We start from the raw sequence: 19,493 nt of genomic DNA, 5'->3' as shown, positions 1-19,493 counted from the left end.
CAATATTTGGAAATTCGTTTTGTGACTTACCCCTCAAATGTATAAGTAGATGATCAATAAACCAAAGACTTAGCCAAACGTTATAAAGTCAGAAAGTAATCAAGACAAACTCTAAGTTGGAGAGATGGCCTTTATTTCGTTAGACTTTTGCTGAGAAAACATGTTTCTGTAAAAGTCACTAGACAATCTTCTAGCCAAATACTGGAAAGAAGCTAAGTATAGCTTCATCACCGAAGAGTCAAGGCTGCTCTGAGTTCCAATTTGGGAATAAAAGTAAGGCATAAATAAAGTACAATGATGGTGATAGTAGTGATGTAAATACCAGAATTTTATAATTTACTTGAGCTACTAAGTGAAACATCTATGACAAAGTGACAAGTGGCACAGGAAAATCAGGGAGGGGAAAATAATGATGTTGTTCAAAGAAACTGGGGAGCAAAATAATCCATACACTAAGCTAAAATGGAGATGGTGAAGAGAGACTACAAGATGCAGGAAAGCCTGGCCTCTTTTGGATAAAAATAGGAATGCTCCTCCAAAACAGTGCCAAATATAAATGAGTTATCTCACCAGTTGGAGAAGACATTTGCAGCAAGGAGTTATGCTGGCAGAGATACTTATTCTGGAAATATGAACGTCATGGAAAGAAAGAGCACAATGTTGTACATCTCTACTTGTGAATTCAGTCAGACTTAGTACCAGGAAAGTATGCAAGTTTGCTGTGTAAAGATATTATGACTATAGAATCACACTGCGGGTGGAAAAAAGTCAAGCAGATTATCCAGCTCAACCCTTAAAATATCCAATTTATAAATAACTTGTTCGTAATTTTTTCCTTTTTGCAACAGCTATAGCATAATTACATTATTTTCAGACAGCAGCTTAAAAGGTATCTTCACTTCTTTTGTGGCATAGCTTTTAAATGCGCGACTTGACAAAGTGTCAGCTTCTAGACTGCAGCTTCCAGCATTCCTCATCATTGAGTATACTGAACAAGGCTACTGGGCATTAACAGTCAACAAACATAGAGAAGGCCACACTTTGTCCACTCTTTTAATTTGGTTTTATATTAATGGGAGTGTAACCTCATCATCTAGTTGAGGAGGAATACCACATGGTTCCAGTGCTGGTACATGCTATGCTATGCTTTATTGTCTAAAGTGGGTATTCAAGCAATGAAACAGTAGGAAAGGGGAGAGGGTTTTTGTATTTCAAGCCAGAAGCATGTAGAAATCGGGGGGGGGGGGGGGATAGTCACCTAAATATGGGGCTGAGTCCAAGCATTGCTGCTTCACCCTGGCCCTAGATTGAATAGAGGTGTTTACCTACTCCACTCTTGAACTGTGGCAGGAGCAAAGTCCAGTTTGTCCACTGCTGAACGGTCATCCTTACCTTCACTATCTTTTGCTATCGTAGCAGCTGGCCATAGAGCTCCAGAAAGCTCTTGGGTATCACCAGGTGCCTTTGCTGATGAGCATTACAGCTTAAGACAGAATCCTGTAAGGAGCCATCCCTTGCAAACTAGCCCACACCTTCAGCAGTGTGGGTGATTTTAAATACTTGAACCTGCAAAGGAACAGGAAGGGCACATCATTCATGCTTCCTGTTTCACCATGTGTAGCATACAAGTCAGTACATCTTTCCTTTGAAAAGATGTATGTGTTCCCAATCCAAAAAGAGCTAATGAATTATCCTGTGGTGAAAAAGATGTGCAAGCATCAACAAAATAGGAATCAAAAGTAACTCACCACTTCCTTTTCTCTCCCCCAACCTTCAGCCCCAATTCGATGATTCAACAGCAAGCAAGCAAGCAAGAAAAGTTGTCTAATAATCACCTCTGACAAATTCAGAACTGCTTTTGAAACAGTTGTCTATCATTGTTTTCCTTTTATAGACATTACATCCACAACTCTATATGCAATACCTAGAATGTCAAATTAAACCTTTAATAGATTGGTGAAATCCATCAGCTCAAATAAGAGAATCAAGTCACAGAACACAAGGTGGGGAGGAGTGGGAACTAAGCTGGATTTGGATAAATAGTGTCTTCCTAGACCTACTACTCAGTTTTTCCCAAAAGGCAACTTTCTACAGCCTCAGATTACACTATGTAACAAAATTTGAAAGATTTTCTATTCCTGGTTTTGAAAGTGTCATTTCCTGTTTAATTGTGTAGTACAGTAGAGTCTCACTTATCCAACACTCGCTTTTCCAACATTCTGGATTATCCAACCCATTTTTGTAGTCAATGTTTTCAATACATTGTGATATTTTGGTGCTAAATTCATAAATACAGTAATTACTACATAGCATTACTGCGTATTGAACTACTTTTTCTGTCAAATATGTTGTATAACATGATGTTTTGGTGCTTCATTTGTAAAATCATAACCTAATTTGATGTTTAATAGGTTTTTCCTTAATCTCTCCTTATTATCCAACATATTCACTTATCAAACGTTCTACCGGCCCGTTTATGTTGGATAAGTGAGACTCTACTGTACTTCCTTTGAAAGGTGTTGTTATACTCCAGAAATTTCATTTTTGTGGCTGTCACAAACTATGTCAAATTGGTTGAGACTCTATAAGATATTCATTAAAAAATTATACCAAAATGTGCTGCAGGATGTCCCACAAATAATGTTTTTGCAGTTTAATAAACTTTTTCCATGTGTTTATGATAGAACCAATTAGGACATGACTCAGGAACAAAATCGTGTTACATAGTGTTATTACCAGCCTCAATCAGGAAAAAAGAAACAGACCCTTTGGTTATTAGGGAGGGAGATTTCTACAAGTCACAATTGAGATTCAACATTCATCTTTTTTGGAGAAAGGGGAGGAATTTTTCAAGCTATGCTAAAGAATGGATTTCCTCAGAGTAAAACAAACACATGACAAGGAGGTTCTCTTCAGCAGGTTGAAACAGTAATATCAAAATACATCAATGTTCTATGGTATTAACTAGAGGTAATGAATCTAGAGGGAATTAGCGCTCACTGGAAGTATTTGAAATAGCTGTAGAATTGTCCCACGTTTGATGAGAGTCTTTTGGTTCTTGTCAGAACCAAACAGGAAATTACAAACTACATGTGTCAAGAAAGGCAAAAGTAAGCCTTGATAACTACTCTGTGCTCTTGCCTGTGAACTTTATGCAAGTACCATACTTATTGCCTGTCTTCAGAGGATTTACTGCCACTCTTCCTTCTGTATTTTAACAAAGGTTAGCCTGTAGTGCCACAATCTGCTGCACTGTTGCTCAGAAGCAAGTCCACTGAAATCTGGAAATCATCTGAATATGCACAGAAAAAGTATAAGAAAACAGATACCCAAATATCAAATACTGCCCGAAATACCTTATGCACCGGATCCAATCTGATCTTGGAAACTAAGCAGTCTCAGCCCAAGTGAGTAAGCTCATCTCTGAGTATTCCTTGTCTAATGAAATTCATGGGATCACCAATGTCAACAGGCAACTTGTAGCCATGTATAATATCCAATGCACTCCATGATAATATATTTGGCAAGGAGAACACCTGTATACATATGTATGTCCTATAAATTGGGCTGATTTCCAAAACTATGGCATCAAATCTTCAATACACGCACACATATACTTTGGAGCACATACACTGACCTTGACCTCTACCAAGTCCAACTTAGACCAACTTAAAGAGGTGGCACAAACGTTCAACTCAGTACACTTAAAGTAAAAAATAAATCTACACGAAACTAGTGATTGTAGGTGCCAGTTTCCTTGACGCTTCCATGCACTACCTGTGTACAAAAGTCTTATCTGTATTATGCATACATTTCCTTCGGATCGTCATCGACCTCTCAGCTGTGCATCCATAATCATCACCATTACATGGAATACATTTTAGTATTCAACATACATTGAAATAGAAGTGATAATTCTGCAACTTTTCAGCCCTCCTCAACAGCAGTTACTAAGCGCAGTAATGACTACAAGGTCATTAATCCCATTTCAGCAGTCGAACATGTATCCTCAGTCCCAATCCAACTCTTAAATACAAGCAAGGAGCCTGCAATTCCCACTCCAAGTGGTCTGATGAACACATAATTTGTTTCTCTGTAAACGTGTACAGAAGCAAACCACATTTGCATGCATGAAGCTGGGTTCTGAACTAGAACTTGGAGATCAATCAGAAAGGACTCCACATTTAATAGGGTGCCAGTGTAGTTAAACCTTAGACCAGTGGTTCTCAGCCTGGGGTCCCCAGATGTTTTTGGCCTACAACTCCCAGAAATCCCAGCTGTTAGGATTTCTGGGAGTTGAAGGCCAACAACATCTGGGAACCCCAGGTTGAGAACCACTGCCTTAGAGGAAGGATGTCTCCAATTCCTCTAATTCTTCTTCTCTATAGAGAGAAGAAAGGAACAAAGTGTACAAGTCCTATTAACTATCAGGTACTTTAAATTTTAAGAGTCAACATGATGTAATGCTGTTTCAGCACTGGACTGGGACTCCAGATGAGGGTTCAAATCCCTGCTAAGCCATGGAAACACATTGGGTAGCCTTGAGCAACTCACATTATCTCAGCTAAAACAATATTTTGATCAATCTTGTGGAGAAACCCTGTGACAGGTTAGCCTTAGGTTTGCACAAGCTGGGAACAAATTGAAGACTTGCAACAACTTTTAATCTGCTTTAAAGCTCAAGGAGCAGTAGAAAGCTCTGCTATCATGTATTCCCCCTTTGGGATGAAGTTCAGAAACTTAAGTGCTAGAGGGAAAGTTAGTCTGTTTGAATTAGAGATGTAGGCAAAGTAATATACAGTAGAAGAGGTGTGAGACGACAAAAGTGAGATCTGGCTGGTGGCTCGGCAGGCTCCTCACCTCTCTTGCTGCGTCTCCACCGGGCACCTTGGCAGTGACTGTAATCCATACAGTTCAGGACGATCAAGGCAAAGGAGAAGAGGCGAAACTGCATCCTTCAGCTCCGTCCTGGGCCGGGAGGGGGGGCTCCCCGCAGCAGCAAAAAGCAGTGCAGCTGGGATGTTTCCAAGATCACCAGAGCCAGGGAGTGAGAAGCTTCCCTCCCTTGGAAGAGGCAAAGTGATAGGTAGGGGAAAAGAGAGAAAAAGCTATCCGAAGCTGCTCTCACATCCCCACTGAGACAGAACCACCGAGCAGCAGTTTCTGTGCCGTCCTGGTAACTTTGAGCATCTTTGTTGGTCTGTGAGAGGGGAGAAAGAGAGAGAACAAACATGAAATGAGCATGCAGAAAGTTCCCATCATTACAAAACCACATGCCTAGGCTGATTTACAGAAAGTTTCCATCTACACTAGGTATGGGCAAACCTTGGCCCTCCAGGTGTTGTGGACTTCAACTCCCACAATTCCTGGCCTTAGGCCCTTTCCTTTTCCCCCTCAGCCGGGGGGGGGGGGCTGGGTTAGGGTTAGGGGGAAAAGGAAGGGGCCTGAGGCCAGGAATTGTGGGAGTTGAAGTCCAAAACATCTTGAGGGCTGAAATTTGCCCATGCCTGATCTACACTGTGGAATTAATCCTGTTTGGCACTACTCTAACTTCCATGGTTCCATGGTGAGAGTTGTCGCTTAGTGAGGCACCACCACTCTTTGGCAGAGAATTATAGAATCATAGAATAATAGAGTTGGAAGAGGCCACATGGGCCATGAAGTCCAACCCCCTCCCATGCAGGAAAGCACAAAGTATCCCCAACAGATGGCTATTCAGCCTCTGTTTAAAAGTTTCCAAGGAAGGAGAAAGCTAACAGTTTTGGGGAGCATCTACACTGCAGAATTAATGGAGTCTGACAGCTGCCATGGCTTGCTTTATTTATTTATTTATTTATTTATTTATTTACAGTATTTATATTCCGCCCTTCTCACCCCAAAGGGGACTCAGGGTGGATCACATTATACACACATGGGGCAAACATTCAATGCCCATAAACACATCAAACAGAGAGCGAGACAGACAGACGCAGAGGCAATTTAACCTTCTCCTGAGGGATGTTCGATTCTGACCACAGGGGGGAGCAGCTGCTTCATCATCCACTCTGACGGTATTTCCTCATTCCAGATCGTAAATTAGTTAAACTTGCCTCCCCACTTTTTTATAAGTGGTACCTTATTTCCTACTTGATAGATGCAACTATCTTTCAGGTTGCTAGGTCAGCAACGAGCAGGGGCTATTTTTTATTTTTAATTACGGGTGCTCACCCTGCCAAGGGCTGGCCTCGAACTCATGACCTCATGGTCAGAGTGATTTATTGCAGCTGCTCAACAGCCTGCGCCACAGCCCGGCCCCTCACAGCCCGGCTCAATGCTAATGGAATCATGGGAGCTGTAGTCAGCACTCCTCCAAGGTGAACTGAACCACCTAAACTGGGCTCTGCAGGCCAATGGATACTTCACCACAGACATCAAAAGAGCTGCAAAGCCAAGAACAAGCCATGAGAGTCAAGACAAAGATCCACCCAGAGGAAAAGTGTTCTTACCATACATCAAAGGGACCACTGGCCGCATAGGGAAGCTGATGAAGAAACACAACCTACAAAGTATTATCTACAGACCCACTAAGAAAATCCAACAAATGCTACCTTCAGCAAAGGTCAAGAGGGATCCTCTCACCTCTGTAGGAGTCTACCATATACCATGCAACTGTGGACAGTCTACATAGGGACCACCAAACGCAGCATTTGCCAAAACACGAATCAAGGAACATGAAAAGCAGTGCAGACTAACTCAACCAGAGAAGTCAGCTATAGAAGAACACTTGATGAACCAACCTGGACACAGCATATTATTTGAGAACACAGAAATGCTGGACCACTCTAACAACCACCATATCAGACTACATAGAGATGCCATTGAAATCCACAATTTCAACAGAAAGGAGGAAATCCTGAAAATGAACAAAATCTGGCTACTAATATTTAAAAAAAACTCTAAAATCAAGACATTAAAGAAAGAACAACACTCTGAAAACAGGGGAATTCCAGACATGAGTCAATCAGGGCCAGCTAACACGTCCCAACAAAAAATTCCCCCAGTCAGGAAGCAGCCAGGCCTTGAAGATGCAAGGCTTTGCAATGCTAATCAAGGTGATTAATTGCAACATTCACACTTGCCTCCAATAGGCAAGTGTTCCTTCTCTCACCCTGGACCTTCCACAGATATATAAACCTCTCTTGTTCTAGTTTCCAATATACCTCACAACTTCTGAGGATGCCTGACATAGATGTGGGCGAAACGTCAGGAGAGAATACTTCTAGAACATGGCTGTGCAGTCCAGAAAATTCACCGCAACCCAGCACTCTTTGGAAGGGAAAACCAAAGACGCTGTAAAGCAGGCTTGGGCAAACTTGGGCCCTCCAGGTGTTTTGGACTTCAACTCCCACAATTCCTAACAGCCTACGGCTGTTAGGAATTGTGGGAGTTGAAGTCCAAAACACCTGGAGGGCCCAAGTTTGCCCATGTCTGCTGTAAAGCTACAACTTCTGTGAGTCAATAGCATTGAACTATGACAGTTAAAGCATGGAAGCAGCCTCAGATAATATCTATGCAGGGCTCAATGTGGGATGAGCATCACCCTTTCCCTGCTGAGTCCTCTGCTGAGTTCTACATTGTAGAATTCATGCGGTGTGGCCCCACTTTAACTTCCCTGGCTCAATGCTATGGAATACCCAGAGTTATAGTTTAGCCTTTTCTGCCAAAGAATGCTGGTGCCTCGCCAAACTATAACTCCCAGGACTCCACAGCATGGACATAACTATAAAGTGATGTCAAACTGCATTCAATCTCCAAAGTAGACGCGCCCACGCACTTTCAACCCCACAGCACACACATAAACAGCACACACCTCTCCAAAATCCTGTGCTAAAGAGAAGATAGAGAGGGGGGGAGAGGTCCTATCAACACTGCTCTTTGAAGCTGTATTATATGGTCAGCACAGACTGCACAGACAGTGAGAAAGGGGCACCTGATTGGTTTCCCAGGGGAAGAGGGCGGGTTTAAGCCCTGATTTCCAAAGGTGCCCCTGAGGATTCATTCCCTGAAGTGCCTTCTCCATCCCGAGGCATCTCTCCCTTCAGCCCCTCTCTCCTCGCCTGGGAACCGGGGAAGGGAGCAGGGATGGAGACTGAGAGGAGAGAGAGTCCTCAAAAACAAGAATGATCATTTTTTAAAAATACATAGTATACTATACATCAGGCATATGCAAACTTGGGCCCTCCAGGTGTTTTGGACTTCAACTTGCTGTTAGGAATTGTGGGAGTTGAAGTCCAAAACACCTGGAAGGCCCAAGTTTGCATATGCCTACTATAATAATATAGTAAAATATAGTACAGTACATCTATATAGTGAGCCGGGATGCTGTGGAATAGTATTACTATACATATATGTCTGTGTGCGTTACTACGAGTATTACCATATAGTACATATATATATTACTATTTAAGTAGTATAATAAATATACACACACACCATACTATTGTAGCCTAGTGTAATATATATATATATATATATATATATATTCCACAGCATCCCAGCTCACTATATGTATATATTGCTGTATACTATACTATACATATACATACTACTCGACAGCATCCCAGCTCACTCACTCTATCTATATATTACAGTATACTATGATATATATATATATATATATAAAATGTTTCAAAGCATTCCAGCTCACTATATATATATATATATATATATATATATAGCTGTACACTATACTGTACATATATATACTGTTCCACAGCATTCCAGCTCACCCTATCTGCACACACACACTATATATATATACACACACACACACATATATACAATATTCCACAGCACCCAGTTCACTATACTATACATATACATATACATATATACTATTCCAAAGCGCCCCAATTCACCATATCTGTAAACTATACTGTACATATATATACTACTCCACAGCATCCCAGCTCACCATATATATACATACTGTATATATATGTATGTATGTATGTATATATATATATATATAAAACTCTAAACTATACTATACATATACATATATACTATTCCACAGCACCCCAATTCACGATATATATATATATATATATATATATATATATATATAAACTGTACACTCTACTACATATATATATATATACACACACACACACAGTATTCCACAGCACCCTAATTCACTATATATATTACTGTACACTATACTATACAAATTCCACAGCATTCTAACTCCCATATCTGCACACTATATACAGTAGAGTCTCAATTATCCAACATAAACGGGGCTGGCAGAACGTTGGATAAGCGAATATGTTGGATAATGATAGATCAAGGAAAAGTCTATTAAACATCAAATTAGGTTATGATTTTACAAATTAAGCACCAAAACATCATGTTATACAACAAATTTGACAGAAAAGGTAGTTCAATACACAGTAATGCTATGTAGTAATTACTGTATTTACAAATTTAGCACCAAAATATCACGACCTATTGAAAACATTGACTACAAAAATGCGTTGGATAATCCAGAATGTTGGATAAGCAAATGTTGGGTATGTGAGACTCTACTGTGTGTGTGTGTGTGTGTATATATATATATATATATATAACTGTACACTCTACTACATATATATATATACACACACACTATTCCACAGCACCCTAATTCACTATATATATTACTGTACACTATACTATACAAATTCCACAGCATTCTAACTCCCATATCTGCACACTATATACTGTATACACACACTATTCCACAGCATCCCAGCTCACTATATATTACCGCACACTAAAATATACATGTATATACTATTCCACAGCATCCCAGCTCATTTATATACATATACATATATATATAACTCCACAGCATTCCAACTCACCATATCTGTACACTATATATATAGACACACACATACACTATTCCATAACATCCCAGCTCACTATATATTACCGCAAACTAAAATATACATGTATATACTATTCCACAGCATCCCAGCTCATTTATATACATATACATATATATATATATATATATATTACTCCACAGCATTCCAACTCACCATATCTGTACACTATATATATAGACACACACATACACTATTCCATAACATCCCAGCTCACTATATATTACCGCAAACTAAAATATACATGTATATACTATTCCACAGCATCCCAGCTCATTCATATACATATACATATATTACTCCACAGCATTCCAACTCACAATATGTGTACACTATCTATCTATCTATCTATCTATCTATCTATATCCACACACACACACTATTCCATAACATCCCAGCTCACTACATAATCTCCATCCCATTCCACTTGCATCCCAGCTCACCTTCAACCCCCGTGAGTTGTACTATGAAGGCAGCCTAACCCTCTCTCGGCTGCCCGGGCTCAATACTGCCGCATCCTCGGTGTTGTAGTTTGGCGAGGCCCCCGCACTCCTTCGGCAGAAAACCTTGTCAAACTATAACTCCCCGCCCGGGGTCCCGCAGCATTGAGTCCGACCGCATCCCTTCTTAAAAGAGCAAGAGAGCGCCTTTCCAGGAGCGAAAGGAAGAGAGCAAGGCGGAGCGGAGTGCAGCATCTCCACCAACAAGAATAATAACAAGAGTTAGAGTTTACCTTAACTCGCCAAGGAAGCGGAGGGAGCAAAGCGTGGAAAGAAACCCACGTGGAGCCTCCTCCGCCGATGCTGTCCGTCTCTCTCTCTCCGTCCAAGGCGCAGCGGAGCCCTGGAGGCGCCTGTTCTGGGAGAGGAAAGAGCTCCGCTTAATTCCTCAGAGCCGCCGCGCTGGGCTGCAGCTCGGCCGCTCCTTGGCGCTTCCCAGGGCCTTTATAGAGCGCGTTTCCCCCTCGAGCGCTCGCTCTCCGCCTCGCCTCGCCTTCGTCTTCTCCCGGAGGCGGCGGGAAGCAGAGGGCGCTGTGCTCCACGGCATCCTCCTCGCCGCCTAAGAGCGACGGAGAAGGGGCGGGAGGGGGGAATGGTCGGAGACCCCTTGCCTTTTGCCCCTCTTGAGGTTGGAGCTTTTCCTCCAGACTTTCAACCTGAGGCGACCGGGGAAAGGAGGCGCATGCACTCGAGGAAACTTTCCCCTGCTTCCCCCCACTTACTCCGCAGCTCTGAAGGGACCAAAGTCGCGCTTCAGTAGCACCTACCCTGTTTCCCTGAAAATAAGACATCCCCAAAAAATAAGACCTAGCAGAGGTTTTGCTGAATTGCTAAATATAAGGCCTCCCCCGAAAGTAAGACCTAGCAAAGTTTTTGTTTGGAAGGATGCCCGGCGCCCGCCAAACAAAACACCAGGACTTGCAGGATCGGTAAATGTACATACCAGTTGTACTTGGAAAGAATGGTAATAATATATTAAAATGTTATATTATTTATATTTATACAGTAGTAACAAGAAATTCTTGACAGGAGTCATAGTTTGTCTGGTTTGGTTATGTTGGTTTGTGATGACAACTACTGTACAGTATATAATAAATGTTCATTTTTATGTTCAACAATAAATGTGAATTCTTCATGGAAAAATAAGACATCCCCTAAAAATAACACCTAGCATATCTTTGGGAGCAAAAAATAATATAAGACACTGTCTTATTTTCGGGGAAACACGGTAGAGAGGGCAAAGCAATCCCTAGGAGTGTCTAGAGCAGGAGTCCCCAAACTAAGGCCCGGGGGCCGGATGTGGCCCTCCAAAGCCATTTGACTCCCCCCCCCCCCCGCCCTCAGTTTTAGACTTAGGCTTGCCCAAAGCCTGAAATGACTTGAAGGCACAACAACAATCCTACTTGATTATCTCATTGGCCAGAAGCAGGCCCACACTTCCCACTGAAATCCTGATAAGTTTCCAGTATGTTGGTTAAAATTATTTTTATTTTTAAATATTGTGTCAGGGCGGCTAATAATAATAATACAATATAATAATATTGTATAATATAATAATATTAATTATATATTATATATTAAATGTAATATTACTAATAATATTATGGTATAGTGGTATAGTGCAATATAGTAATATATAATTCTAATATTGTGCTATGCTAATAATATAATATATTGTATGTACATACAACTTGTAAGCCGCTCTGAGTCCCCTTCGGGGTGAGAGAGGGTGGGGTAGAAATGTAATTAATAAATAAATAAGTAATTGTTGCTGGGGGGGGAGGGGTTGCACTACAAATAAGACATGTGCAGTGAGCATAGGAATTTGCTCATTTTTTTCTTCAAATGATAATTTGGCCCCTGAGGGACCATGAACCTGCCCTCCACTTAAAAAGTTTGAGGACCCCTGGTCTAGAGAGCCATGGGCAAACTTGGGCCCTCCAGATGTTTCGTACTTCAACTCCCACAATTCCTAACAGCCTACCAGCGTAGAGATTTCAATTTTAATGATCATGATATGTGATTATTTTGATGCCATTTATATTTATGTAACTTGTATTTTATGTAATGCAGTGATTCCCAAAGAAGCCTCCTATGGCCTAGGGGATAAAAGCCTCGTGACTTGAAGGTTGGGTTGCTGACCTGAAAGCCGCCAGGTTTGAATCCCACCCGGGGAGAGTGCGGATGAGCTCCCTCTATCAGCTCCAGCTCCGTGCGGGGACATGAGAGAAGCCTCCCACAAGGATGGTAAAACATCAAAACATCTGGGCGTCCGCTGGGCAACGTCCTTGCAGACGGCCAATTCTCTCACTCCAGAAGCAACTCAGGTTGCTCCTGACACGAAAAAAAAATTCCCAAAGTGGGCGCTACCGCCCCCTGGTTGGCGCTGCAGCGATCCAGGGTGTGGTGATGGCACCTATTAGGACACAGGGGCGGGGCCAAGGGAGGGGCATGGCTTCTTCCCAAGAGCCCAAGACAGGGCTGAGAATCTATACCTCTCCTGAGGCGCTTGTTGGGACACAGAGGGTGGAGCTAGAGCCCGAGACAGGGCTGAGCCTCTATACCTTTCCTGAGAAGCCTTTTAGGACTAAAGGATGGAGCTAGGGGTAGGGGTGAGGCCTATTTCCAAGAGCCTCTGTATACCTCCCCTTAGGTGCTTGTTAGAACACGGGGGTGGGGTATAAAGGTTCAGCCCCATCAGGCACTTGAGAAGAGGCCCTGCCTGCTCCTCTAGCCCTGCCCCCTGTGTCCTGGCAGGCGCCGCAGGACAGGGATAGAAGCTCAGCCCTGCCTCAGAGCTCGTAACTCCACCCATCTCAGTCCTGGCCGCCCATTTGTGGCCCCGCCCACCTCACCTCGCAGCCCTGCATCTTGGACTAGGGGAGAGGCTCGGCCCCGCCCTCTTAAGCAGGAGCCACACCCAACCCTATAAGTCACGCCCCCCTTTCCAGGGTGTATGGCCATGTTCCAGAAGCGTTCTCTCCTGACGTTTCGGCCACATCTATGGCAGGCATCCTCAGAGGTTGTGGGATCTGTTGGAAACTAGGCAAGTGGGGTTTATATATCGGTGGAAGATCCAGGGTGGGAGAAAGAACTCTTGTCTGTTTGAGGCAAGTGTGAATATTGCAATTAATCACCTTGATCGCAGAAGCAGGACATGCAACAAAGACAGACACACTTTTCCCAGATAATTATTTATTTATTTCAAGCATTTATATCCCATCCTTCTCAAGGTGGCCTTACAATTAGCAATCATTAGATGCTGAACAACATAGTATTTAAAACAAATTATAGTTAAAACAATTGAACATTAATTTCAATTGATAAAGAGATAAGAAGAGGAAAAGCAGGTGTGTGAGAAATGATGTTATGGGAGGGATTGAGGCTTTTTTAAGTGATTCCTGCTGGCACAATCCTTTGTGAAAGCAATGTTGTATTCAGGTTAACAGCTCTCAGTTTTTGGTCCTATGTTCTCAAAATTCATGTATTCAAGTTTCTAAGTTGTTCTCGCTTCTAGTTCATGTGTAGCATAGGTTACCTGCCTTGGATTCATGCTGTCCTGTTTATGGATATATTTGTGGATTGGCTCTGGAGCCTATGTTTGAAAGGATTTTGGACTCTTGGCTAGCTTGGAAATAAACTTTTGAACTTTTATTCTCTTTTCTGAATTTGCTTATTTTTATATATACTCTGCTTACTGGATTACCTAGACAAAGTGTGGTTTGTGATGAAAAGGTGTTTCAGGGCTCTAGTGCAACACAGAGGGACAAATAGTATTTCAGCATTACTTTGTGCCTCAAAGGGACCAAACTGGCACCTAGGAATACCTTGTACCAGTTTGTACCTCAGACGAAGGAAAGACATATCCAGGAGTACCTAGTACTGTACTGCAGGAATACCTTGTGTCTCAGAGGGAGCAAAGTCATAGCTAGGAATACCTAGTACTGCAGTACTACCTGTTCCTTCAGAGGGTCCAAAGTAATACCTGGGAATTCCTGGTCCCTCAGAGGGACCTAAGAATACTTCAGTAATATTTAGTAACTCAAAAGGGGTGAAAAAAGATCTAGGAATGCTTAATACTTACGTCACAAGTTATAATTAACATGTCTTCTTGGATTTCTTTTCTTTATGTGTTGTGATTTGTTTTGATTTGTTTGTTTTGATTTTAACTTTTAGGAATTAAGTGTGATGATACTATGTATATTGTTCTTTCCATTGTAAGCAGCCCCAAGTCCCCTTGGGGAGAGGGCGCACCTCAGGTAGAATGCCGCTCAGCCCCATAGGTCCCTGTTAGCCCCCATTAGCCGAAAAGATATGGCTGCTGTGATCTGTACCGGCTAAGGCTTTGCCTGCCCCGCACCTGCTTGATTTCATGGATTCAGCTACTGAATCCACCAAACCATCCGAATCCCATCCGTATACAAAAACAAAATTCCCTACTGTACACCAATCAAAAGCTGTAAACATGACAGCATTGGAAAGGAGATTCCACCTGAACATCAGGAAGAACTTCCTCACTGTGAGGGCTGTTCGACAGTGGAACTCTCTCCCCCGGGCCGTGGTGGAGGCTCCTTCTTTGGAGGCTTTTAAGCAGAGGCTGGATGGCCATCTGTCGGGGGTGCTTTGAATGCGATTTCCTGCTTCTTAGCAGGGGGTTGGACTGGATGGCCCATGGGGTCTCTTCCAACTACTATTCTATGATTCTATGAGTGTACTTTGAACTAATGAAACTACGGATCGTAATTTATATCATTCAAAGCAATGTCCCTTATTTATCAATGTCTATAAAATGTCCATGTCTGTGAATGTGAGGCATGTCAGGCCTGCCATCCTTCCTTGACCAACTGAAGAATAAAGCAATTTCTGACTCTGCCCTCAGACCTGCATGTCTTCATTGGAATTAATCAGAGCTTGACACACCAGGTGAACCCCAAGATTTTAGACAACAGTGTGGGTGCAAAGCCCATAGCTATAGATGGATAAATGCTATCATAATGATTTAATCAGTTACAAATTCCATCTTAAATTACAATTTTAGATAAGGTGTTCAAATGGTCGCCCCTGCACAGCCAAACACTGCTCCCATTGTTGAAGCACAGAGTTACAAATCTCACTTAAAGCTTATGTTTTAATTTCACAACACTTCTCTCGTACTGGAATCTTTAATAACCCTGTTCAGGATGTATAAAAAACTGTTACATTTGTATACATTTTGTATACAGCCACTCTGGGCCAACTCAAGTTATTTTGTGGACTCGTATTTTGTGTTTCTCCGGTCACGTCTAGCTTTAAACAGAGAAATGGCCACAGCTTGTTCATGTTGAGGTGCATAAGACCAGAGCCAGCCAAATTATTTTTGCATAGGAGTCAGAAGGAGTCTTAAGATACTGCTCAGAGCTTAGACAAATGACCTTTTGGCTGGTTAGAATTCAAAGACATAGCCTTGTTAGTCTGGAATATCAATACGCAAAGGGATCTTATTGTTAGAGACCTACTTAAGACCTACTCTTGTTAGAGACCTACTTAAGAGAAAGGAGTTGGTAACATAAACTTTTGTAGACTTCAGTCTACTTCTTTAGAAGAATGATAAGAATCAAAATATTATTTTTGGTTGGCCGCTTGTTTTGGACTACAGCTGTAGGTAGGAAGCACTAAGCCAGCATGGCCGGTGGGGAATTCAGGAGACTGTAAGCCAAAAAAGTAAGTTTGCCAAGCACTGGCACATTTTCCATCTTTCACAGTAACTTTTTAAAAGTACAGTAATTATAAGTGACAGTTTGTTGTGCCTTTATGACTCCCAAAAATTGCTGCCTGAGAGGGCGGGTTTATCCTCCCTAATATCATAGCTGATATTGAGGCAACTTGGAGAGTGTATACTTTGCACATGTTAAAACCACAGATTCAGTTGAAAAGTTGCAAATGACAGGCTTCTGACTAAGACTAAAAAGAAAAACTCAATTGCTAATCAAAGTACACCCAATGGCATTTTAATATACTACTTTGTTTAATGGTGTTTTAATGTTTTAGCATCAAGATTTTTATACCCTTTATCTTCTTTCAGCCTTGTTGTAAGATTTCTTGGATTCTATCTCAGAAGAAAGGTCAAGTATAAATAAAAATTCAAAAAGAAACAAAATTAGAATAGGATTAATCACTTTTACCCAGCCATCAGATTAGTTATACTAGTTGGCTACACAAATGCCAGTTTTTATTAATACTCAGGTGGGAAAAGTCTGAGTTACTGTAATGAATGTTCTGTGCATTTGGGCCCAGGATCTTTATGGACATTGGAGTTTCTGGCTTTATTCCCAAGGAGTGGACAGCAACCAGCAAGAAGAGGTTATGGGGAAACAATATACTTTTTCTGCTCATTTGCTCTTTGGTGAACAATTGATAAATGATGCTTAACTTGAGCCAGTCCTAAGTGTCTTGTGAATGCATGCTCTGTGCAGGTGTAGAGAAAATTTCCTTCACCATTGAAAAGTCTTTCATATTAACATTCAACTAGTTATTTGTGGAGCCTCCAGTGGCACAGTGGGTTAAAGCCTTGTGACTTGAAGGTTGGGTTGCTGACCTGAAGGCTGCCAGGTTCGAATCCAACCCGGGGAGAGTGCAGATGAGCTTCCTCTATCAGCTCCAGCTCCACGTGGGGACATGAGAGAAGCCTCCCATAAGGATGGTAAAAACATCAAAAAACATCCAGGCATCCCTTGGGCAATGTCCTTGCAGACGGCCAATTCTCTCACACCAGAAGCAACTTGGTGCTTCCACAGGTTAGAACTCCCATCTCAGTCGCCAGGAACTTTAAAACTGCACCCACTTTTCTGTTCCCTTCCCATGCATGTCTCTCATTTCTTCCAGTTTTCAAGGACCCTGGCCCATGCCCAATTATGTCTAATTTTACAATAAGGCCCTCATTCATCTAAAGCAGGCCAGGAGATAGAAATGTACAACCAGATGGCATGATGATTTGCATCTCCTAAACTGGCAATGGAGTATGAGGGTGCTACAGCAGGACCTCTGCAAATTGTAGACTTCAGCCATTACTGTATGAGAAGGTTTGATAGACCCAAGACAATTCTGACATTTGTTAAGGTGTATGATAAAGAGGGTGGTCTCAAGACATCCGGGAAACAGCTACATGTTCTCCCAATAACCTGGTTTACTTTTGGAAGAGAGGAAAATGGACTGAAGCCTGAATGAAAGCACACTGTGGTGCACTACTATGCTGAAGGCTCTTAGCTATCTATGAAAAGAGCAGGACATATAAAGAAAAGAGTGTATTTTCCAGCCCTGCTTTCTTCCTTATTCAAGGGATGGGGGTGTGCATGTGTTGTTTTTCTATTCGAACCTCATCACAGCACTGTGAGGCCAGTTGCCAGTGAACATTTTTGATGCATGAAGAATTTGAACTCCACAATGCTTTGATTTAAGATCTTCGCTTGCCAGATCCCAGAAAGCTAATACAGGTCTTGAACCCAGAAGCTAATTTGAATGACCTGCAGCATTATGTTAATTAACAGACAAGACAGTACCTCTTCCAGATGCACAGATACTCGCAAATACAGAAGCTGATGGGGCTGGAAATGGAATGCCGAGTCTTTGTTTCTCTAGAAATTGACATGGTGAAGATTGGGCTTTGTCTTTGTGAGTTTTGGTTCATTTCAATGTACGTAAGTTGTGCTAAAGTTCAATATGTAATATGGGAAATCAGTAACAACCTACCTTTTATCCACCTGTGTGGAAATTAAGAACAGGGAAAAACATCAAAGCTGCAATGTATGCTAATAAACCATTGCATGCTTTTATTATATATATATTTTAAAAATATTTATTATTATCATCAAGACCATCTCAAGACATTTTGCTTCTCTGATCTCTGATCTTACCATTATGTTTATGCAGTGGTTCCCAACTTTTGGTCGTCCAGTTGTTTTGGACTTCATATCTCAGAAATCCCAGCCAGTTTACCAACTGTTAAGAATTGTGGAAGATGAAGTCCTAAACATCTGGAGGAACAAAAATTAGGAACAACTGATCTAAAGCGTGATACCAATCTGCACAAGCCTGCTCATGTCCTGAGATCCATTTTCTGTATTCCACAACCCACACAGATACATCTTATGGAAACAGAGAAGATTTTTTTTTTTGGCTGATCCCAGGTGGTGGAACTCTTTTCCTAGTGAGGTTAGTTTGGTGCCTTCTTTACTCATCTTTTTGTAGGCAGCTCAGGGAGAAGGCTTTTTGTGTGTTGTGTTATGTGCATTGTACCTTTTGTTATTCCTTTTTGGTTATGGTTTCAACAACTTTAGGGTTTTTAATGGTTTGACTACATTTTTAATTTTGACATGAAACAACTTTTAAGCCATACCTATTTAAATTCTTGTAAACGGGCTTGCATCCCAAAATAGGATATATAATTAAATATAGAAGTGTTAGCAATAGACACAGTGAGATGTTTACTTCAGAAGGCAGTTAAGTGTTGGAAGAGAAAAAACTTCAGAAGGCAGTTAAGTGTTGGAAGAGAAAAAAGATATATCAACAGTCTGCCTTTGGGTGATGGAAAATGTTGCCCCACCATTTTGCCTTAGGTGCCTTAGTATTTGGTCCTGCTACTGCTACTGAAGGTATGCTGGCATCTGAAGCAGAAAACCCAAACAGGAAAATTAAAATGAGAACAATACATTAAATAATAGTTTGTTGCCCTTTCTTGACACCCTGACACTGCTACTTGAAACATCTTGTTCACTCTTCCTATTTGCCTCAGTTCCAGGTTATCTGAAGAATTGTATCTATATGACATTGTGAGATTACTCCCAAAACAGCTTAAGCACCTTGGATAGTTCCTCCAATGTTCAAATGAAACCCATAACTGGTTTACCATCCCAAAGACATAGAAGCTACCAACTACTCTGATTATAGCCCAATAGCTCAACTCTGAATGTGTAGCTCAATGCTCAAAGAAAGAAATCTTACTTTCCTGACAGTATAAATTGCAAGTGTAAGAGGCAGGATAACACAATATTGCATGGCCACACAACAACTGTAGTTTATTAAATGACTTTCTGTCTTGTTGCAAAGCAAG

At 41.5% G+C, this 19,493-nt stretch overlaps 1 protein-coding gene across 2 annotated transcripts in view; it reads right to left on the bottom strand.

Moving 5' to 3' along the window:
• rspo2 (R-spondin 2) overlaps positions 1-11,015 on the bottom strand; it is a 134,530-nt gene extending 123,515 nt beyond the window's left edge. Inside the window, exons 1-2 of one of the 2 annotated variants that reach the window (XM_008108251.3) lie at positions 10,642-11,015; positions 4,861-5,200 (exon numbers count right to left, since the gene is read on the bottom strand). In XM_008108251.3, coding sequence (XP_008106458.1) covers positions 4,861-4,954 — 94 coding nt within the window. In that variant the 5' untranslated portion in view covers positions 4,955-5,200; positions 10,642-11,015. Of the gene's footprint in view, positions 1-4,860; positions 5,201-10,351; positions 10,586-10,641 lie in introns of those variants that run through there. The other variant, XM_016992764.2, reaches the window with a different exon arrangement.
• Between the last annotated feature and the right edge of the window lie 8,478 nt (positions 11,016-19,493).

The sequence above is a fragment of the Anolis carolinensis genome, chromosome 4 (genome assembly GCF_035594765.1).
Source record: "Anolis carolinensis isolate JA03-04 chromosome 4, rAnoCar3.1.pri, whole genome shotgun sequence".
NCBI lineage: Eukaryota > Metazoa > Chordata > Lepidosauria > Squamata > Dactyloidae > Anolis > Anolis carolinensis.
This window is presented reverse-complemented; position numbering and strand designations above follow the sequence as displayed.